Source organism: Plasmodium sp. gorilla clade G2 (genome assembly GCF_900097015.1).
Source record: "Plasmodium sp. gorilla clade G2 genome assembly, chromosome: 8".
Taxonomy (NCBI): Eukaryota; Apicomplexa; class Aconoidasida; order Haemosporida; family Plasmodiidae; genus Plasmodium; species Plasmodium adleri (nom. inval.).
Genome location: NC_041700.1, coordinates 930,321 through 955,724, shown reverse-complemented (window position 1 = coordinate 955,724; position 25,404 = coordinate 930,321). Strand labels below are relative to the sequence as shown.

Below are 25,404 nucleotides of genomic sequence, written 5' to 3'. Positions count from 1 at the left end.
AAAAGGGGAAGAAAAGAAATAATATTATATATACTAATAAATATATATTATTAAAAGTTTTTAATCACTTTATATATATATATATATATATATACATAGTATATATATTATATATATATAATATTTTTATATCATTATTCAAAATTTTGTATAAGGAGAAAAATAATAAGAACAAATAATATATTTATTTTATATCTTTCTCATTAAAAAATATATATATATATATATATATATATAATAATAAATCAATGTGTATATATATATATACATCATATGTTTTAGTTAAGGTTTCTTTTTTATTCTTAAAATTTTTTTTTTTTAAATATATATTTTCTATATATATATATATTATATATATACAAGTTATACATAAGAACCTTTAGTAGTAATATAATCCCTAAGAAAATAAAATAATTATATATGTAAGAAATTCATTTTTTTAATTTTCACATTATTCTATCATTTTATATGTGATTCAAAATAATACAGAAGCAATAAAAGTAATTATAGGGAAACAAAAAGGAAAAAAAAAAAAAAAAAAAAATAGAAAATTTATCTTTGTATTATGATAATATATAGAAGTAAATATAACATTTATGTGTAAACAATAAACACGACCTTGAATGTAATCAGAATACTTTATTTCTTATGTTACACTATTTTTTTTGAAACTTTTAATGAAATTAAGAAAAAGAAGTATCTATTCACATACTCAATATGTTATATATATATATTTATATATGTAACTATTTTATTCTTATGTAATTCTGAGTAACTACTTTTATACAACACGACTAAAATTTAGACTTTAAAATAAGGAATGAAAAGGTGACAAAGATAAATAATATAGATATAATTTTATATGTATTTAAATATTATAATATATTAATATTTTATCAATATACAAAATAGTTTTTTGAGGTAATATAATTGTTCTTATATCTTTTACATACATTTAAAAAATATCCACGTTCAAATGTTATAAAAATAAACATAAACATATATATATAATATAGTATTTGGCCTTCGCCTTTTTTTTTTTTTTTTTTTTTTTTTTTTAATATATACTTGTAGTTTTATTATTTTAAACTTTCATTCATTTTTCTATAATAATAAATATACATATAAATCATTACAAATGTTCTTAATAACATAATAAATATAAAAAGAAATGATATTTGATTTGAAGCATATATGCTATAAATATTATGTAGAGAAAAAAGAAGTATATATAACAATATATATATTAATATTATATCCATATAAAAGTTTTAGTATATGTTTATATAATTTTTTAATTTACATATAGGAAATATACATATTGTAAAAGCACTTACATTAATATTACAAACATATAATATATATATAATTATAATACAATATATTATATAAATAAAATATTATTTTTTTTTTTTTTAAATGATATATATAAAATTTCTACAAAAAATATAAATATATACTGTAATATATATTATATAAAAGACTATGTTAAAATTTTTTTTTTTTTTTTAATTTATAAAACATTTAAGAAAAAATATAAATGTTATAAAATGGTTTCTATATATATATAATATCTTTTATTATAATATAACAATATTAAAAAATTAAATATATAATTTTTAACATAGTAAAAATAAATATATATATATATATATATATATATATATAATATATAATATATAATATATTTTTTTTATTATTTTATTTTCCTTTCTTCATTGTGACATTTTGTAGATTGTTATAATAATTAGCACGTTTCTTGTTTATACATTTTTTTTCATCTACGTTTTATTATTATTTATAAATTCATTTTTATATTTCATTTTATTTTATTATTTTTCTTTATTTTTTCGTATATTGTATCTTTAATAACATAATATATTTTTTTTAAGTACCCAATGCATATGAATTTGATCGATGAAGTATTAACAAAATGGAGAAGGAAAGAAATAAATTTATTTAAAGTTTGTTTATATTTTCACTGTGTAAAGAAAAGTTTAAAATTGTTGGAAAATAAAAATGATTTCTTCATAAATCTTATTGACGATTCAATCTTTGAAGAAATAATAAATTTAAGTAAACAAAAAATAACAGACAATAATGAGAATAATAATAATAATTATCACTGTTATGATGAAGATAAATTTTTCTTTGTCATCTTTGTAACGTTTATTTTTAATTTAGAAAACGAATTTATAAATGATCAAAAAAAAGGACTTCACCACTTAATAAATAATGACAATAAGAAAGAATATGAGAAAAATATACAACATAATAAGGATAAATTTAAACAAAATAATAAAAATATAAAAGATAATTCTTTACAAAATGTATTTAATCAAAATAAATATAAAAAAATAGATATACTTATCAAAAATATTATAGATTTGGAAATATCACAACATATATCATCACAACCCAAAGAAAATGAATTTATTAATCATAAAATATATGCCTTTTATGCTATTATGGAATTTATTTTTCATATATTACAAAATAATGATGACCATATAGGAAAAATATTTTCTAAATATATTAAGAATATATTTACAACGCTTTTAAATATAAACCATACCATTTTATACAATCAGAATATTTTATTATTAGCAAATAAAACATTACTCTTTATTGTATATGTTAATCATCATTTAATAAAAGATAATGAAAAGGAATTTTTTAATTTTCTATTTATACAGTTAAACCAATATAATGAACATATCTTACCTATCATCCAAGAAATATTTGTAACTTATTTAAAAAAAAAAAAAAAACTAATGTTAAATAAAGAAATATATCAATATTTAGATAATTATCTAAATGATAATATAACTTTGTTATTAAAATATGGAAAAAAAGAAAATTTGTTCTTTTTCTTAAATGTCTTAAGTATATATAAATCATTTATTAATACATACATTAGTAATAATGATCAAAATGTGTATGCCACAAAAAATGAAGACAATGTACATATTGTATTAAATATAAAACATATTATTAACAATGTTAATAAATTATTAGAATATTTAGTTCATATATCAAACGATTATATACATAATAATACAGATATAGATATTTCTTTATACAATCAGGATTCTATATATTACAATAAACAAGAAGAAAACACAAATGATAAAAGAAATTCCTCTTTTGTAGACAATATTTTAAAAGAGATAGATAAAGAAAAGTATGCTATAAATAGTGTAGAAAGAATAAATTATGAAATGAACACAACGTTGATACACAATTATAGTCCATATCAAAATAACAACCTTTTTAGTTATATAACATATCATATATGCACATTTTTTAACAATATATCAAATATTATTGATACTGAATGTATAAGTATCAATACAATGTATTTTCTACATTTTATGAAACCTTTTCTTTCATCTCATAATAATGAAGATGATTTATTCTTAACATATTTCTTAATTAAGCATCTTTATACATACACAGAAAATTTATTAAAAAAATGTCCAATCATATTTGATGGTTTTGTGAATTATATTATGTACTTATTCAAACATATAAACATGTTAACAAAAAATAAGTTTTTACTAACAGAACAGAGTAATTTAATTAATATATTGAATAAGATTAAAAACGTGGAACAAGTAAATGATATTGTTCATATTTATTGTACATTATATATTCATTTGGTCCAAAACCTTTGTCTATTTCTTAAATATTTAAAATATTATAACAATGAAGAAATTAAAGAAAAAATTTTGGTGCACTATGAATATTTCATTTTCTATATATTCCATGAAACAAATAATGTTAATTTCAATATTATTTTTAAAAACAATAACGCTGCTTTTGTTACATTAAAATTGTTATATAATCTTTTAAAAATAAACAATTTCAATTTTGAAAATATACATAATATATATTTTAAATTGTGCAAGGTACAGGATCATTTACAAAATATATATGAACAAAATTCTCAAAATTTGTATTCATATCAAAACCATATGCTTAATACAAATAGTATTTTTTATTTAAACAAAATAAAAACATTCTTATTAAATAATTTGGACTGTATATCCAATGATAAGAAAGTACCATTTTATATTGCAAAGAAAAACAAAAAATTAAAAAATAAATCACCTCGACAAATTAAAAAAATTCATCATATTAAAAATGAAAGTGAATTAGTATTGACCACGCAAGAAAGTGTTAATTCAGCTAGCCAAATTATAAACAAGCAAAAGAAAAAAAAAAAAAAAAAAAAAAAAAAAAAAAAAAACCGCTAGCTGAAATTAAAAATGCTATTAATGACGTGAAAAGAAGCAAACAATCAACAAATGAAAGTAATGAATCATTGGATGAAAGGATCGATGAAGAAATAGTACAAAATACACAGAATGGAATAATGGATAATAATTTTAACGCACATGATATAAATGAAATAGAACAAGAGCAAAATGAATTAAATAATGATACGATTGAAACATATAATGATACTAACAATAATGAGCTTATAAATAGTGAAAACGATAAATTATATAACAGTAGAAACCAACACAATGAATTCAGTTCATTATCTGTCAAGAACAAATGTGATGAAACCTTAAAGAAAAAGGTGGATAAGAAAAAAATATTAAAAAACAAAGATTTAGATCATAATAACAATGTTGCACATAAAACTTCATTGGAAATAAAAACATTAAAAGAAAAAATAAAAATGGTATCATCCTCAGATGCTATAAATTCTTTAAAGTTTATGAAACAATCAATTTTAAATGATTTATAAAAAAAGGAAAAAAAAAAAAAATTGAAATTAATGAAATAAAATAAGCACAGAAAAACAATAGAATATATAAATATATATATATATATATGTAAATTTGTTGTGTGTACATATAATCTCATTTGTATATGAAAATAAAGGCATATACACATTTGAATATATACATATATATATATATATATATATATATATATTAATAACAATTATGAAAAGTATAAAATAACATACAAACTTTATATATATATATATATATATATATATATATATATATATAATTAGAACTAAAATGATAATTTGATCATATGTTATATATGTTATATATTTTATATATGATATATAATTTATTACATATAACATTTCATTTATATTATGTTATATCCTATATCATATATATTTTTTTTTTATCATTTATAATTTATCATTCATTGTTATAATTAAATTTTGTTTTAATAAAAAACTTAGAATGAATATAAGAAGTAATAACATGTGTCATATAAATATGCATCGTATAGATGATTTTTTGTTTTATGTTTTTTTTTTTTTCTTCGTTTTTCAAACTTATTTAATATTTTGTTTAAAACATTATTAACAGCAATATTTGTATGTAACTCATTTTTTTCCTTACTGTGTTGAATTAAAGGTTTGTTTAGAGATATTCTCTTTCTAATGTAAGAATTAAAATATTGTTTTTTGCTATGCTTATTATAACCAAAAATATTTGAATTAAATGAGTCAGGATTCAAATAGTCATCTTCATAATAACTATCATCTCCATTATCACTATTAGGTTTTTTATTTAAATAAAATTTTGTTATATCGTTAACACTCTTTAAATAATTTTTGGTTTTAATTAAAAATTTATTATTGTTTTTTTTATTTTTTTTAAGTTTTTTTTTCTTCCTGTTTTTCCTTTTGTTTAAATTTATTCTCATCCTTTTCATCATTATTTTCTTAATTTTTTTCAGTCTTCGTTTCTTGCTATTTTTTTTCTTTTGTTGAAGATAATAAATTGGATCGTTTTTATGTGGAGAATAATTTTTGTCTATAATATTCAAAATACACAAAATTAATGGTAAATGATAATCTGCATAATTGATAATAAAATTAAACAGATAATTTAAATAGTTACATGATGCTGAATTAATTATTAACAAATTAATATTTTTAAATATGCGATACATAGATCCTTGTATTAGTGTATATATATGAAAGAAGAAAAAATTAAATAATTCGTTTAATTCTTTTTGATCATACGATGAAAAAGAACTATACACATTTTGATAATATATATATTTTTTAAAAAATATGGTTAAGAAATTAGGTGTATATGATAAAAAGAATTTTATGTGAATATTAATTGGCATTAAATATATTAAATAATAAGATACATATATATGCATATATGTACATTTATTATGTGTTAATAATTTACTTAATATATATATTAAATAATAATCAATATTTATAATTTCATTATTATTTTGTTTCTTCAGCACTGAACAAAAATCTATAATAATATCACAAGCTTTTCTTTTTAATAATAAAATAATATAAATATTTTTTAATCGTAATTCATGTTCATATATAATAACATGAATTAACATTTTTAATATCTGCAAACAATAGAAATCGATATCAATATTATTATTTTTTATGATACCATTTAATAATATTAATAACATCAAAGCTGCATAGATATTATTTAATCTTAAATTATGATCTAATTCATTAAAAAGGAAAAATAAAATATTCGTTAATATTTTATTTATTTGTTTCGATGTACTGAAAATATGTAAAATATTATTATAATCAAAAAAGTTAATTCGATAATTAATAATATCTTTTATTATTTCCAAAATATATTTAGATAAAATAGCATATTCTTTATTTATAGGATAAAATTTAGGTAATAAAAATATATTACTATATTTAAAATTATCATGTTCATTTTTTATATTTTGTTTTTCTATATAATTTTTATACCTTTTCTTTTTTTCAATAGTATATAAAATTTCATGACATTGATAATTAAAATAAGCAGCAACATTTTTATCTTCTCTTTTTTCATTTTCATTCAAATTAAAATGTATTTCATCACCTGTGTCATTATATATATTATTTTCATATTTATCTTTTTCTTTGTCTTTTTCTTTTTTTTTTTTCTTTCTTTTTTCTCTATAACCATTTTGTACGAATAACCAAAATATGGTTATATTTGTTTCAGCAGGTAGGTTATTTTCCATACCACTTAATAACATTTTAAGAATGTTTTTTTTTTTATTTTCATTATTTTGTATATATGAATTATATAATATATTATTATCTATATTGATATTTATATCAGATTTTATGGACCTTTCATCTTCCAATGTATCTGAAAGGTTATCATTATTATTTTGATGATTAGGATTTGTATAACTATTCTCCTCATTAAGATTTTCATTTCCTTCTAAATTAGATATATCTAATTTATTACCATCATCAGATTTTATTATATTCTCCTCTCTCTTTAGGTTATTATTCATTATATCATCATTAAAAATATTTTCATCATTTAATTGATCATTTTCAATTAATATAGAATTCTTATCGTTATTATTAAAATCTAAACTACTAAGATCAAGATCTATAGTGTTATTATTATTATTATCATCATCATCATTATTATTATTATCATTATCATTATTATCATTATTATTATTATCATTATTATCATTATTATCATTATTAGATTCGGAGGATTTATTTTTGTTGTCAAAATATTTTTCTTTACTTTCTTCCTTATTATCATCATCATTAGAAAAATTGAATATATCATCATCCAATAAGTCTTGATTTTTTTCTTCCTCCCCTTGACCTTCTAAAAATTCATCAAAGTATTCATCCAGTTCATTATCTAAATTTATATCTATATTATCTGATAAATTTACATCTAAATTGTCTGACAAATTCATATCCAATTTTATTAATTCATCTTGTTCTTCTTTTGGTAATTCATGTTTTTCATTTTCACTTAATATATTAAAATTATCATGGTTACTTATATTACTTTCCTTATTACTTATTTGATCCACTTCTATATCATTTTTAATATTTTCCTTTTTATTTTTCTTGGAATGTTTATTTATTTTATTTTTATGTGTTCTATATTTGTTCTTATGGTTTTTATGGTATGACTCATTATACAAATTAGTTCTATTATTGGTTCCTTTCTTTTCCTTTCCTCTAAACTTGTTATGAAACATTTTGAACATGTGTTTACCATCTTTAAATTTGTTTTTATTTTTATTTTTATTTTTCTTTGTATGTCTATTATGTTTATTATGTTTATTATATTTATTATGCTTTTTACTAATATGTTTTTCTTTAATATTTTTATTTTGCATATTCTTCATTTTTTCCTTTTTCATTTGCATATGATATAGATTTTTTTTCCTTTTTTCATATGTCTTTCTAGATTGCTTTTTTTTTAAATAATCTGGATATTCTTTTTTCGAAATTAATCTATATATAATTCTATTATTTTTATAATTTTCATTTAATGTAATAAAATTATAAACGAAACTATTTTTATATTTATATGGTACTACAACATTCAAATAATTACAACAATTTGTTAAGTCTTCAATACTTAGATATTTATTTATGGTATATCTTTTTCTTTTCTCATAAAATTTATTAGCTTCTTCAATTATTTGGGTAATTCTTAATTCAATTATATCGGAAATTTTTTTAAAACATGATTCATTTTCAAATTTCGTTTTATCATTTATTATATTATAACATATACCAATATTTTTTATAAATTCTGGATTAATTAGACTATTACAATCGTTATAATTACTACTATCATTATTATTATATATGTCATCATTTTCATTATATATATCATCATTTTTATTATATATATCATCATCCTTATTATATATGTCACCATTTTTATTATAATTATTATCATCCATATCATAATTTTCATAATAATAATCCTTATTTACATTTTCATTATCCAACTGATATATATTAAAAGAACTTTTCCTTTCCATATTTTTTGAAGCCATATTTCCATCCTGTTCGTTTTTTTTCTTCCTGCTTCTTTTTCTTATTATTTTATTATCACCATACATAATATTCTTATCATAACTGTTCTCATTATCATTAAAATAATTATTATTGTAATTATTAATATTATTATTATCTTTCATAAAAATGTTTTCTTTAATTTTATCTGTTGCTTCATTTTCATTTTCTTTATTCTTAAAAGAATAATAAAATTTATTCATCATTCATAATTTCACATATATATAATACATACATAATACTTTCCACAAAAAAAAAAAAAATATATATATATATATTATGTATTTTATATAAACGTATTAAACAAACAAAAAAATAAAATAAAATAAAACGTAAAAATATATAATATATATATATATATTCAGTCAAAATAAAGGATAGTGAAATTATATACAAAAGGATGGGAATTATTTAAATATTTCATTTAAAATATATATATATATATATATTATGACTTATGAAAAAAATTAAATAACAAACAGTTCATATCAATAAAAATAAAATATAATATATTTATATATATTTCATTTATTTTACAAGAAAGTCATTTTTTTTTTTATTCCTCTGTTTATAATAAAATGATTATTTATATAAATATATATATATTATATATATTATATATATATATAAATCATTATTATTATTTATATAATAGAAATTTTGTTGTTTTCCATATTTATAAAAATAAAGGAATAATTATTACCATAATAAAAAAAAATATATATATATAATATAATCATGAATAAATTATGTGAACATTTAGAACTATATATTTTTTTTTTATTCATATCGTTATATATAAAAAATATTGTACTTCATTTATTATATATATTATTTATATATGTATTATTTATTTGTATACATATATTTATTATATTATATATATATAATATATATATGCGCGTATATTTTATTTTGTACCTTTATACATATTAGATTATTAAAAAATTACAAAAGATATAAATGAATATTATATAATATTTATAAAATAAAAAAAAATGATATAAGCCCTTTTAAACATATATAATTTTTAATTATATTCCATCCTTTTCATTTTTATTTTTTATGTGAATCCATATTTAAATTTTAACACAGTTGAATACTTATTCCTCTATATAATTCATAATATTCTGTTTATTCTTAAATTAAATAATTTAATATAATGATTAAAAACAAGTCTTTTAAAAATTGAATAAAATATGAAATAATAAGGAAATTAAAAAAAAAAAAAAAAAAAGAAATGAAATAATAAAATAAAATAACAAATATATACAAGAAGATAGTATTATATATAAGTTCATTATACATATATGTAATATATATAATAACAAAAAAAAAAAAAAAAAAAAAAAATTAATTTAAAAATGTATTATGTACAAATACTTTATATTTTTACAATTTATTATTATGTAAGCAAATTATATAAAATTATAAATCTCTTCAATTAAGTAAATAAATATTAAATGCTTGAAATTGTTTATTTATTTTCTTTCTTATATTTTAAGGTTCCTATAATATCAATTTTTTTTCTTTGCCAATATTTCCCCATATCCCATGCAACCTTATCCTTAATAAAATAAATACATATATATATATATATATATATATAATTTTATATATATGTGCTTGAACTTTCTTATTCACACATAAATATATACACTTTACACATCATTGAATAAACAAAAAGAGAAAAATTACCTTGTTGTTTAAGGTCTTCATTTCCATATTATTATTATTGTTAATATTTTTCTCTTCTATAATAAAGAATATAAAAAAATATATACATAAGTACAATAATAATACATATATATAATTACATAAAAATAATTTACTTTTAATCATCTTATAGTCATAATAGATCAAACGGATTAACAATGGTACACTTTCCATTTGTTCCTCCTTAAAAACAAATAAAAAAAAAGATGAAAAAAAATTATTAAAAAAAAAAGGAAATAATAATAATATTATTATTATTATTATTATATATTTTGCATTGAACAGTTAATACCTCAAATATAGACATCAAGTCTAAATCCCTATTACATAATTTTTTCAAGAAAGAACATATATATAAAGGATATATATTTTTCTTATAATCTTCTTTTTTAAGATGGTCGGGGAAAAAAAAAAATTTCCATTCGAGTCTTGGTATATGTCCCCACCATAACACTTTACCAATTTTATTCAAATCATCTAAATGAATAAATAAATAAATAAATAAATATATATATATATATATATATTAAGTAATAATTATATATATATATTTATTTTATTTCTTACTTGGCTTATACATAAAAGGTACTTCTTTCCATACATACGATTCTCCAACTTTATGCAACTCCTCTATAACCACTTCTTTTCTTTTATATCCTGTATATGTTAACATAGCTGTTGAAAAAAAAGAAAAAAAATATAAATATATATATATATATATATATATATATATATTTATATTCCATAAATCTTATTTTAATACTTACCATAAGAATTGCATATATTCAAACATGAAAATTCATAATGAATTTGATAAAAAAAATGAAAACATTTCAAATCGTATATATTCCATTGCCTAAACATATAAAAATTTATACATATATATATTTCAACATGCACAAAAAAAAAAATGTCTTTATTTATACTTACTGAAAAAAGGGGACACAATTCATAAATACAATAAACTACAAAAATAAAAATAAATAAATAAATAAATAAAATAAAAATAATATATTTATATATCCCTATATATATTCTATAATTTCCATTTGTACTGATTTTAAAATTATGGGTTACCAGATAAAATAGAAAAAATATAGTATTGACAAAAAAAATGAATATAAATGTTGGAATACATATAAGCGTGTCATTCTAAAAAAGATAAAGAAAATAAATGCATAATTATCAAAATATATATAAATACACAAGTATATATATATATATATATATATATATATATATATATTACCATATACAATTCTGGGGCATTTCCAGAAGGAAAAAGAAGGCTTAATGTAGAATCGTCAAAAGAGGAGAGAAATAAAACAAGACAAATATAAGAAAAAAAAACGTAATTACAAATAATGTATGATGTTATATGTATACCTACAAAGAATATATTATAAAAAATTTTATTATTCTAAAACATTTTAATATATACAAAAAATATATATCCATTTATTATAAAAATTTTCTTACAAACAAATATTCCAAAAAAGAATAATCTTAAATGTGATGCACAAAATACAAGCCAAGAAAATAATATCTACAAAAAAAAAAAAAAAAAAAAAAAAAAAAAAAATATTTATATATATATATATATAATGAATAAGTTATAATATAATATGATCGACTATTTTTCTACCTCAGACACTATTATACAAAAACAAATTAGTTTCTTATCAAATTTACAATTTGCTATATCTATAAAATAAAATTAAAATAAGTCAAAAAATAAAATAAATAATAACAATATATCTTATTGTAACCTTTTTAATTTATAAATTTTTTAAAAATATATATAATTTATTTTATATAATATTAATATTATGAATCTCATATAATATACAAAAATTACATGATAAAATGGAAGGGACAGGTTGAGAGAAGAAGAAATTTTCAAAACAGTCCAAGTTTAACCATGCTTTCCTATCATAAACTACATAAAGAAATATACATATATATATATATATATATATATATATATATATATATGAATAAAATGTTGTTATCTTATAGACATATAATTTATTTTCTTCTTTATATATATTCTTATATTTTGTAATTTTTTTTTTTTGTACATACCTAACTTTCGAACTGCTGAGTTAAACAATATTTTAAAAGAGAGTAATCTTAAGATGCAAATTATAAGTGTGTTGGAATATTTTAAATAATAAGAATCACTTAAATTTAAAAATATTAAAAGAAATCCAAATTCGTTCAATAATAAATCGCTACAACAATAAAAAATATAATCATACAAAATGAATTATCTAATATATATATATATATATATTTATTTATTTATTTATTTATTTTATTTTTTTCATAATTCATATAATGTGTCCAAATTTTATATTATTCACATTCATATATTTTTTACCATTGAAATATCATAAAGTCCCTCATAACAATTTTAAAACAAATATGAAGGAAAAATAAAAAGACAAAAAAAAAAGAAGACGTTATTATTCGAAAAAAATCATTATGTAAATTATTTTGTATTAAGAAGTTCAAAACTGAAATAAGTATTCCCAATTTACAAAAGGTTTTAATCTATCAAAAATATATATATATATATATATATATATATACTTATAATTTATCATATAAAATTTATAATATATATTATCTATATTTTACTTTTATCCTTTTCCTTATGACATATTCCCAAAATGAATATACAAAATAAATGACATTTTTTACAACACCCAAATTGATGCATTCAATTTTTTCTTTAATCTCAGTTAAATATTTATCAACTGGTAATAATCCTTTATCTAATCCTACAAGAAACTCAACCTAAAAAAAAACATTTACACATATATATATATATATATATATATATATATGTTTTTATCATATAAAATAATAATACTTTATTTTGTTACTTGTATATGCAAAGAACAAAAAGAAATTAAATACAACAGATTGGAATATGTTAATATATATCGAGTCGTGTTTATATGTATATATTTGTCTAAATTATTTATTGTTGATAAAAAAAATATAAAAAAAATAAAACTTGTTATTATATAACATTGGTTTCTCTCAAATTTTGTATCATATTTTTTATCATTATCGTAGCTTCTTGAATGTTCCCCTTTTTCATGTACTTCCATTATATTCAAAACAAAAAAAAAAAAAAAGAAAAAAAAGAAAAAAAAAAAACAAAAAAAAAAAAAAGAAGAAAAAATACAAAAAAATTAAAATATATTAGTATGCCATTCTTATAATATGTATTAATAAAAACAAAAATATATATGTATATTCCCTTTTTTTATATTTTTATCTAAACACACCAGATGGTTTAAATTATGTATGAATTATATTCTTCATTTTTTAGTTAATCTAAAAATGAACTTTCATATTTTATTCATTAAAAAAATTATTAGTTAAAAAAAAGGGAAAAAACAAAAAAAAAGGAAGGTGTATTATGAACAGTCATAATAAGGATAAAGTGTAAATCTTTATTATGTATTTATATATATATAGATAAATATAATAAGTATTTCTTTATTCCACCTTTTTTAAACAAAAAAATATATACAATAATATATATATATATATATATATATATATATATATGGTGGGACAAAATATTATATACAGATTAAAAAAATAGTATTCTTTTTTTTTTTTTTTTTGTAAATACATATATATATATATATATATATATATATATATATATATATATATATATATGTGTTACCAATGTAACAATTCTTATATATTACTAAAATAATATAAAACTTTTAGACTGCCAAATTTAAAAGGCTAGTTATCATTTTTAAAATATCAAAATAATAATAAATAAAAAAAACATTATTATTATATAAGTTTAATGTTATTTTATTAGTATAATATTTCAAAAAAAATAAAATTAAATTAAGGTAGTAACATAGTACTTCATAATATTAAACAAGAAGAAATTTATAATTTAAAAATTTAATTCCTTTTAAAAAAGGTGTATACAAAAATAGTTACACAAAAAAGTTGTAAATAAAAAAAAAGAAAAGAAAATTATTAAAAGTAAATTTATTATTATATACATATTATACGGAAAAATATATATAAAAAATTAAATTAAAAAAAAAATATTTTTTTTTTAGAATTTGGATTACATTTATTAAAAGGATATATAATATATCATCTCAATTAGATTCATTCTAATAAAATAAAAAAAAATAAAAAATAATATATTTAAATATATATATATATATATATATATATATATATGTGTGTATATATTTATTTATCTATTTTAATTTTTGCCTACATTCAAATTAAGCTTAACATTCTCTCCAGGTTTAAAAGCAGGAAGACCTAATATATCAAAAAAACAAAAAGAAAAGAAAAATATTATTTATATATACATAAATATATAATACTTTAATATAACTAATATATACATATATATTACACAGACTAACCTTTATAAGGACAAGAGGCACATCGGAAAGCATCACCCAAATAACACTAAAAATATTAAAGAAATATATATATTAAGAATAATTATAAAAGTGTAATACATAAATAAAATAACAGTTTTTTTTCTTTTCTTTTTTTGTAATAATAAATATATAAATTAAAATATATATATATATATATATATATATATTACATTTCCACATGAGGACACCACATTTTCTGTAATATATTCTCCATCTTTTTCATTTATTAAAACTTTATTTTCCGAATTTAATAGTTTCTCTTTTTTTCCACAAGTACAATTATCACATACTCTATTTACAACCTTTTTCTTGTCATCTACATTATTATATATATCTTCATCATCTGAGCTAATATCATTGTCTTCATTAGACAGAAAATCCGGATTTTCGGCAGTAATCTAAAAAAAATTAATAAACACATATATAATACATATATATATATATATATATATATATATATATATATATATATATATATATATTTTTCCATTTTATCATTCTACTCACATTTAAAATAATTCCATTTTCCGCCACTGAGGTTTCACTAACTATATTTATAAATCCGTTATATAAACATTCTTTTTTTATATTTTTAAAAATATCATTTATATAATTTGTACAATAATCTTTTTGATCTATATTGATTTTTATATCATTATTATTTTTATTATTATTATTTTCATTTTTATCAGGTTTTATAACATCATTGTTATTTATATAAATTATTAATTTTAATATTCCATTTTTATTTAAACATTTCTGTACTTTATGAAGAATATTATTTTCTAATTCCCAAAAAAAAGAGTAATTCTTATAAGTATATAAAAAGATGTTGTTGTATTTTCTGTATAATCTTTTTTTTTGAAAATCTAATACACTTATTGTTGGAACAAATAACTCCTTATATTTTTTCTTTAACAAGTCACACGGAATATCTTCATTCAATATTATTAATGTATTCCCTACAAAATTAATTATCATTTTATCAACTTCTTTTACTTTTTAATATTTAGCAACATATAAAATAAAAATAAATATATATGTATATAATATATAATTTTTCTTTTTATTTTTTAAAACGTAGAAAGGATATATAACTTCAAATTATTACAATTTTATTCATATTCTTTCAAAGTTAAAAAAATAAATAAATAAAATAAAAATAAATAAGTAAAAATAAAAATTATAATATAAATATTTATTCAAAAAGGAATATATATATATATATATATATATATATATATATATATAATATATATATTTTATTTTTTTAATCGAACCTTAATAATTCAATTTATAATATTTATTTTTAATCTTTCATATGATGATAAAAAAATTATGATATCAAATTAAATTAAAAAAAAAAAAAAAAAAAAAAAAAAAAAATACATATAACATTTATATTTCCAAAGATATATATTTTATGTATACTTATATGTATTTTACAATATAAATATATATATATACTATATTTTTATGCCGTATGTATAATAAATGGGTAAAAGAAAAACAGGGGTATTCATAATATTATTGTATATATTAAATATATAAATAAACTGAAAAAAAACACTGAAGTTAAAAATATAAAATATGATAATAAAGTATCATATTTATTTTTCCATTCAATTTTTTTTTTTAAATAAATTCTTCAAGATATTATTTTATCTTTCATTTATTTATTTGTTTTTTTTTTTTTTTTTTTTTTATTAAGAAGAATTTCATTCTTCATTAATATTATATATATAAACATAAAATAAATTAAGTTCCAAAAAAAAGGAAAAAATTTTATATATATATAAATATACATATATTACATAAGTTTTTTTAAAATATGACAAATAAAAAATAGAAAAAATAAACAAATAATAAATGAACAAATAATAAATTAATACAAATAATAAGGTAACAAATAATAAAATAACAAAAAATTAAAAAATAGACAAAAAAAAAAAAAAAAAAAAATTAAATTAAAATTAAAACATTATATTAACATATTTATCTTTTTCGTATGTAATAATAAAATATATATATATATATATATATACATTGTAATTTTATTTGAAATTATAATATTTTTTTAATAGTTGAATATCAAAATCTTCCTCATCATCAAAAGATTCATAATATTCATCTTTTTCTTCTGTTTCATATATTTCTTCATTTTCCATCATCATCATTGTATTATTATTATTATTTTCATATTTTATTTTATTCATATAATCATTATTATTTAAATTATAATCGTCTTGGTAATTTATTTCTCGTTCAATTGTCATATTTTTTCCTTCATTAAGTAAGGAAAACATAAAACTGTTCACATTTTCAGAAGTTTCATTTTGTATATTTTGTATATTTTGAATGTTTTCTTTTAAATAATATATATTATCATTATATATATTATTATTATTATTTGTGTATGTTATTTCATTATCATTAGAAGGAAAGAAATTTCCTTCCTTATGATTTTCAATTTTCATATAATTTTCCTTACTGTCAATGAATATATGATCATATGGGTCTTCACCATCCAATGCTAATGTATCCATCATACTTAACAATGTTTCTTCGTATTCTTTTTTAACAAGTTTTTTTATATCTTCTTTTGTTAGTTTTAATACTTGATTAGGTTCTAATAAATTTAATTTTTCTTTCAATTTTCTTCTCCTTTCTCTATTGAGTTTCATGGATGTCTCCCATATAAAACGACATACATTTATCCATAAACTTTTAGAAGGTTCACAAAATATTAATTCAAGTTCTAAAAAACAATTTATCATTCGTTCGTTTATTTTTATTATAATGGGGTGCATAAAGGCCCTTTTCATTTCTTCAATTACAAGATATGCCTGTCAAAAGAAAAAAAAAAAAAAAAAAAAAAAAAAAAAAAAAAAATGGAACATATTTGAACACAAAAAGGATCACACATATAAAATAAATAAATATATATATATATATATATATATATATATATATATATTTATTCATTCAAGTCACATATATATATTTTTACATATCCACATAATTTTTTATATTTACATTTTCATTTTTTTTCTTATGATTTAAAATATATGCGTGAGTCATTATAGTATATATGACCTCGTCGTATTTATATCCTTCATTTAGATATTGCTGAATTAAATTTTCAAACAAAGTAAAGTTATATTCAATCATAGCATTCCATAATTTAAAATAATATATTCTTTTTATTTCATTTTCACAATTTCCTTTCTTTAATTTATTATTTAAAAATATTTCCTTTTTATTTACATACTGATTAAATACATAATCTTTTTTTAACACATCCTTACTACCATCTATTTCTGGTGCAGTATACACATGCTTTGTGAAATATATCGATGGATATATTTTCAAATATCTTTTAATCATTTCAATGAACAACAAAAAAATAAAATAAAATAAAATAAAATAAAATAAAATAATAAAATATAATTTAATGAAGAGGAAAAAATATATATGTATAAATTTATTATTCCATTTTTACCATAATATATAAATAAAATAAAACAAAAAAAAGAAAAAAAATACACATACATATATAAATATATACATATATACCTATATATATATATATATATATTACATATTAATAATAAATAAAACAATATAGAAATATACGACCATCAAAATCTTCATACATGTAATAATTAATAATTATTATGTATCTTATAAGATACATAAATAAAATAGGAATAAAGCTATATATATATGTATCTAATTCTATATATTTTTACATTCCCCAATTTTTTAAAAAAGGAATGAATTATATACACATAAAAAAATAAAATAAAATAAATAAGAATAAAATATAAAAAAGGTTATCATAAAATTTAATATAAAATAGTATAGCCTTATAAAAAAATAATAATATTTTATCCTTTTTATTATAATATAGGAAGAAAAAAAAAATATATATATATATATATATATATGTATGTATTATTATACAATAAACGTGTGAAAATTAAATTATTATTTATATATATAGTATTTTATTATAAATAAGTTATATTTTGAATATATAAAATTTAAATATATATTTATATATATTTATATATATTTTTATATAAATACCCTTTCCCTTTCCTTTTCATCATATTTTAATTATATGTAGTAATTAAAACTATCTAAATACTATTATTAAATATATTATAAAAAAAAGTACATTATGATCAATATAAAACTATGTGTATATAGTTTAATTTATTTAGGTTCCATTGTATAAAATTATATTATATATATAATATATATTACATATTGATATATATATACAATTATATATTAAATATAATACGTATATAAATTTTCCTAAACTTCTATTTATTTATTTATTTATTTTATTATTATTTTTTCTTTTTTTTTTTTTTGCATGAAAAATGTTATTATTTAAAATTTTGTTTCTAGTATAAGGCATATAAAACATGAGGTGCTTAATAAATACTGCCTTATACAATAATAATATAGATATATGTATATATTTATTTTTATAACATTGTATATGTAGGAATTGTATTATCAAGCATCCTATAACCTTTTTTTATGTTTCATATAATTTTTTTAGTTTAAACCCCAAAAAAATAAAATAAAATAAAATAAAAAATAAAAATAAAAATAAAAAAAAACTAATATACTTATTCATTTATTATAATTTTATATAAATAATATAGATTCCTTATATATTACTAAAATAATATATATATTTTAAATAACCATTTCAAAATAAATATAATATACATAATATGTAATATATATATATATATATATTTACATTATTGATTTTTTTAAAGACTTTATACATTGAATAAATCAAATAAATAATTACTTAATGTAATTTCTTTTAAATTATAAAATAAATTTTCAACTTGTAACCTTTTTTATTATTAAATTTTTAAAAATTATATAAGGCATAACTGTACAAATAAAATAATAACAAATAAATAAATATAACACTAGAAACAACAATATTAATAACCTATTAGGGTGTATACCAAAATGGAAATAATAATATAATCAGGAATTTTATTTCAAGTGTCATATAGCTGAAGATCTATATTATACCCACTCCCATATATTTATTTATATATATATATATGTGAACATATATAAAAATTATATATAAGGAGAAAAATAGTTTTAACATTGAAATAAATAAATAATAATAATATATAAAAATATTTAATATAATATTATATACCCTATAAGGGTTCAAAAGACATTTGTTCAAAATATTGTATAAACATAAAATATAATAATCATTATATATAGATATATATTTTAGCACATTATAAGAGTAAAGTGAATAATTTCATAGATGTAATATATAACCATAATATTTCAAAAAAATATATAAAATAAAATATATATATATATATATATATATATATATATATCCATATATGTATTTTCTTTTTTTTTTTTTTTATTTATATCGTAATTTAAAAAAAAAAAAGTATGAGCAGTTCTAATATCAACGAGCATTACAGAATCAACGGAATTATAGAAAATAAAATTATTAATGAAGATGATGAAAGTTTATTGAACATGAAAAAAGAAGAAGTAAGTTTAAATGGGAAATATGATGAAGAGCCAAAGATGGATTTAACTGAAAACAAAATTGATATTGAAGATAAGAATACTAATATGAATGAGTTTACAAATATATTTTCAAATATAACATTATGTTTAATGGGAATGTCTTCAGTATTAATGTATAATTGTGTTTTGAATACAACTCCTCATATACATGAATTATTAAATAAGAATATTGTAGTATCTTCAACATTTTTTCTATATTTTTCTATTTTAGTTATTGTATCTTTGTTAAGTTCCTTATTTATAGAAGTAAAGACTAGAACATATGATGTGTGTTTTATATTATCATTCATATTACAAATGATATATCCATTTACTATAAAATATTTTTATCATAAAACAGTTTTTTTTTATGTACTAGTAGCATTAATTGGTGCAACATGTTCTATGATGAAAACAATGATATTTTCAATATCTTCTATTGTTGTAAATAATTCAAAAGTTATTTGTTTATCATATGGTTTAACTGGAATATATTCGTTATTTATAACATCAACATTTTTTTATTTTGTTATTAAGATAAATAAAGATATTCAAAAGTTAATGTTATCATTATTTATAACATCAGCTATTAATTGTGTATTTATATTAGTATCTTTTGTATGTTACACTTTATTAAAGAGAACGAATCATTTTAAAGAAAAGTTTAAGATTTATACAGAAGAGAGAAAAAATAATAAAAATTCAAGTGATGATTCTTATAAATATTATGAAAGTGTAACAGAAAAAAAAACACCAAATATTTCATATCCAGTAAATATTAATAGTATCATATATGAAACCAAAACAGATAACACTGAATCCAAATATTCATTAACAAAAAATGATTCAAATTCGGTGGGTATAAAGAGTAGTAGTAATAATACTAATAATATGACTAATAATGAAATAGAAGATAATAAAATATTACAAGAATTTAATTCAAAAAATAAAAAATATAATGACATACTTCTTAATGACACTGAAATATTATCACTTACTGATAGTAAAAAAGAAGTAAATAAAAATGATAAAAATGACAAAAATGATAAAAATGACAAAAATGATAAAAATGATAAAAATGACAAAAATGATAAAAATGATAAAAATGATAAAAATAATAAAAATAAATTCTTTTTATTTAATATAAATAAGAAAAATATAATAAATCAAGCAAAAATTAAAGCATTCTTATATAAAAAATCTTTCACATTTTTATTTTGTACATTTTATAATATATTCCTCAAAATATTAATATTTCCAGTTGTTTGTCCAGAAATGTGGACTAATAATGTAGATGAAAGATATATATTAATTGGTATTGTACAATTCGCTGATTGTATAAGTCGTATTTTCCCATCCTTTGCAGGAACATTTCCAATATTTAAAATTTTCCTCTTGACACAAAAAAAAGTTTTAATTTATTCATTATTAAGAACTATATTATCTGTAATAGGTTTGATCATACCATTAACACAAGATACTTTTATTAATAATTTCCTTTTTAAATGTGCACTCATTTTTTTTAATATATATTTAAATGGTTGGTTTGTTATCATGTCTTTTATAAATGTACCAGAAATTCTCAAACCTATTAATTCAATGAGTAATGTTGCAATAGTTAGTAGTTTTGGTTCTACATTACTTCGAGTTGGCTTGTTAACAGGCTATGGCTGTTCGACTCTATATAAATATTTTATATCAAAAATGTGATAAATAAATAAATAAATATATATATATATATATATGTATGTATATTTTTTTTTTTTTTTTTTTTTTTTTTATTATATGATATTTTTTTAACATATATATGTGATTTTAATTTTAAATAAATATTTGTTACCTTCACATATACATTTATATATACCAATATGTATGTTTTTTTTTTTTTTTTTTTCTTTTTTTTAAATTTGGTTTTATTAATACCTACTTTATATATTTAAAAAAAACATGAATAACTTTTTTTTGAAATTAAAAATATATTTATATCAACAATGTTTCAGTTCAAATTTTTGAATATTCGATAGGTGTACTCATTTATCTATTTTATTAAAAGATCACATATATATATATAATATATATATATATGTACATATATATTATATAGAAAAAGAATTTTTTTTTTTTTTTTTTTTTGTGCTTATAACTTTATATAGTTTTCCTTTCTTTGTTTTGATAAAAAAATAATCTAAAATATATACATATATATAAATATATATATATATATTTTTTTGTATGTGTGCATAATTTTATCTTTTTAATATTTTACCAAAAAAATAAAAACAACAAATTTTATTATTCCCTTTTTTTTTGTTTTTTTTTTTGTTGTTTTTTTTTTTGCTTTTTTTTTTTTTTCTTTTTTTTATTTTCCCTTTTATTTTTCGTATGCATAAAAAGATAAGGCTCATATGCAAACTAGCATTATATGCTAAAAGAAAGTCCCATGTACTTTATTTGTCAAGAAGAAATATCACATTTGCTACTTTTAAAAATGAGTTAAATGACATAGGTGATAGCATTTTAAAACAAAATGTTATTCATAGTAACCTTCTTCAAATAAAGAAGAAAAGGTTATATTTATCCTTCCCTTATCATTCACATAGAGAAAAAAAAAATGACATACTTATAAATGATAGTGCTTATGAAGATAACGAGTGTATTTATATTAAGGGGGAAAAAAGTATATATATTAACTTGAAAGAGACGATAAATGGAAAAAAAAAAAAATTAGAAGGTATAAATGAAAATTATAGAGATGATAACCATATGGATATTAATAAGGATCATATTAATTGTAATAATAATGCGCAAAATTCTGAAAATTATATCAAAGAAGAAAAGAAAAATGGTTCTTGTGAAGATATTTGTCATAATATAATAACAAATAATACACAAATAAATGTCGATCAAATTGATAGTATTACACATAATAATAAAGATAATTATTTTTATAAAGAAATGGTTGAAGGGAATAACCAAAATGACAAAATAAATAGTAATGAATTAAAGAGCACCTTTGAGTGTAACAAGATAAAAGAAAAAAATGAAGCACTAATGAAATTTTTAACAGAAGAAAATGATAATATTATGATACGAAATGAAAAAAGGTTTTGTGATTTTTTATGGGTAACTACAAAATCTGGAAAAGGAGGCAATCCAAATTATAAAAAACAAAGAAGCAAAAAACTTAAAGGGGAAGGATATGGAGGACATGGTGGAAATGTTATATTAAAAAGTAAAAAAAGTATATATGATTTAATTAAAATAGAACAAAAAGTTAAAGCAAATAATGGTGAAGATTTTAAAGAAAATAGTAGAGGAAAAGATGGGAAAGATAAAATTATTTTTGTTCCTGTAGGTACTATTGTAAGAAAAAGAATTTCGTGCAAACTAAAAAATGAAAATAATAGAAGAATATATAAAAGTATATTCTGGTATCAATTTTTAAATGAAAATGAAGAATTATTAGTTGCCAGAGGTGGCAAAGGAGGTATTTCTTATTCTCATTTTAAAAAACATGATTATAGATTACCAGAAAAAAGTGAAACCACATTATTAGAATTAGAATTAAGATTATTAAATGATGTAGCATTTATTGGTATAGAAAATAGTGGAAAAACATCCTTATGTAGTAGTTTAAGTAAATATTTAGGAAATATAAATAGTAATATATTTACTACCACCATTCCACATATATCAAATATTAATTATGTAGATGGAGTTGAAATAACCTTATTAGATACTCCCTATTTATTTTTTAATGCACATAAAGATAAAAACAAAGGAAAACGAATATTAAGACATTTATACAGAAGCAAATTGATAATATATGTTATTGATGTTTCAAATGATAAATTAAAAAATGTGGACGATTTACAAATACAAGATTATTACACACGAAATGAAGCAAATCAAAAAGGATATAATGAAAATATAAATATTACTAATAGCTTTTATGATATGAACAATTCTAACATTAATACTATAAACAATGATGTTACTAATAATTTGAATAACCTTAATAATAAAAATAATGAAAATTCAGATATTTTAAATATTAATAAAAATGAAAAAAAAGATATATCTATAACTAATATACAAAATAATAATGAAGAGAATTTAAAGGATTATTATAATGATACCATTAAACAAATTAAAATGTTACGTAATGAATTATTCTTATACAATCCAGAATATTTAAATAAAAAAGAATTAGTTGTAGCTACTAAATGTGATATGCTACATAAAAATTCTTTATTCAACTTAGATTCTTTATATTATCGTTTAAAAAATATATTCCCACATATTGAAGTTATTGGAACGTCTGCAAAATTTGGATTAGGTATAAAATTACTTAGTAGAAAAATTAGAGAAATTATTTATCCTCAACATATATTACAAAATAAAAAATTATATTCAAAACATATTGAAGATTATATTATTCCTACCTATACTCACTTTAAACAGGGAAGAATCAAATTACAAAATTATGAGTTGCCAGAATATCTCAAGCATATATATGACCACAATTATATGGAAAATTTTGATTATTTCTTGAAAAAGAAAAAAAAAGAAAAAAAGGTTGATACAGAACAGTGCGAGGAATTACATATAAATGATAATTATAAGGAAAACTGTCATTATTTGATTGAAGATGGGAAAAAATAAAATAAAAAAAAAAAATATACAAAATATAAAATATAAAAAAAAAAAATCCAAAATATAAAATATAAAATATAAAATTCAAAAGTGAAAAGAGAACAATGAAACAAAAAAACATACCATATTATAAAATTGGAATAAATAAAAACA

The 25,404-nt window shown here is 17.3% G+C and overlaps 7 protein-coding genes across 7 annotated transcripts; 3 read left to right on the top strand and 4 right to left on the bottom strand.

Annotated features, from left to right (window-relative positions):
* Positions 1-1,898: 1,898 nt before the first annotated feature.
* PADL01_0824100 (conserved Plasmodium protein, unknown function) lies at positions 1,899-4,759 on the top strand (the record flags this gene model as incomplete). The annotated part of the gene is given in 2 exon segments (XM_028681593.1): positions 1,899-4,250; positions 4,268-4,759. 2 exon segments carry the CDS (start codon positions 1,899-1,901, stop codon positions 4,757-4,759), a joined length of 2,844 nt encoding a protein of 947 aa, XP_028537955.1.
* A 455-nt stretch (positions 4,760-5,214) lies between these two features.
* Positions 5,215-9,039, bottom strand: PADL01_0824000 (conserved Plasmodium membrane protein, unknown function; the record flags this gene model as incomplete). Its single annotated transcript, XM_028681591.1, has 1 exon — positions 5,215-9,039. One exon carries the CDS (start codon positions 9,037-9,039, stop codon positions 5,215-5,217), a length of 3,825 nt encoding a protein of 1,274 aa, XP_028537954.1.
* Positions 9,040-10,310: 1,271 nt separating this feature from the next.
* PADL01_0823900 (lipase maturation factor, putative) lies at positions 10,311-13,671 on the bottom strand (the record flags this gene model as incomplete). The annotated part of the gene is made up of 16 exons (XM_028681590.1): positions 10,311-10,400; positions 10,532-10,587; positions 10,666-10,732; positions 10,842-11,026; positions 11,117-11,224; positions 11,317-11,405; positions 11,480-11,514; positions 11,627-11,701; positions 11,799-11,935; positions 12,029-12,095; positions 12,195-12,253; positions 12,408-12,488; positions 12,635-12,783; positions 12,933-13,105; positions 13,193-13,351; positions 13,441-13,671. 16 exons carry the CDS (start codon positions 13,669-13,671, stop codon positions 10,311-10,313), a joined length of 1,761 nt encoding a protein of 586 aa, XP_028537953.1.
* Positions 13,672-14,703: 1,032 nt separating this feature from the next.
* On the bottom strand, positions 14,704-15,984 carry PADL01_0823800 (Fe-S cluster assembly protein DRE2, putative; the record flags this gene model as incomplete). The annotated part of the gene is made up of 5 exons (XM_028681589.1): positions 14,704-14,718; positions 14,829-14,875; positions 14,983-15,028; positions 15,174-15,401; positions 15,511-15,984. The coding sequence occupies 5 exons, from the start codon at positions 15,982-15,984 to the stop codon at positions 14,704-14,706; spliced, it is 810 nt and encodes a 269-aa protein (XP_028537952.1).
* Positions 15,985-17,057: 1,073 nt separating this feature from the next.
* PADL01_0823700 (conserved Plasmodium protein, unknown function) lies at positions 17,058-18,390 on the bottom strand (the record flags this gene model as incomplete). The annotated part of the gene is made up of 2 exons (XM_028681588.1): positions 17,058-17,849; positions 18,040-18,390. 2 exons carry the CDS (start codon positions 18,388-18,390, stop codon positions 17,058-17,060), a joined length of 1,143 nt encoding a protein of 380 aa, XP_028537951.1.
* A 2,082-nt stretch (positions 18,391-20,472) lies between these two features.
* PADL01_0823600 (nucleoside transporter 2) lies at positions 20,473-22,305 on the top strand (the record flags this gene model as incomplete). Its single annotated transcript, XM_028681587.1, has 1 exon — positions 20,473-22,305. The coding sequence occupies one exon, from the start codon at positions 20,473-20,475 to the stop codon at positions 22,303-22,305; it is 1,833 nt and encodes a 610-aa protein (XP_028537950.1).
* A 672-nt stretch (positions 22,306-22,977) lies between these two features.
* PADL01_0823500 (GTP-binding protein, putative) lies at positions 22,978-25,260 on the top strand (the record flags this gene model as incomplete). The annotated part of the gene is made up of 1 exon (XM_028681586.1): positions 22,978-25,260. One exon carries the CDS (start codon positions 22,978-22,980, stop codon positions 25,258-25,260), a length of 2,283 nt encoding a protein of 760 aa, XP_028537949.1.
* Between the last annotated feature and the right edge of the window lie 144 nt (positions 25,261-25,404).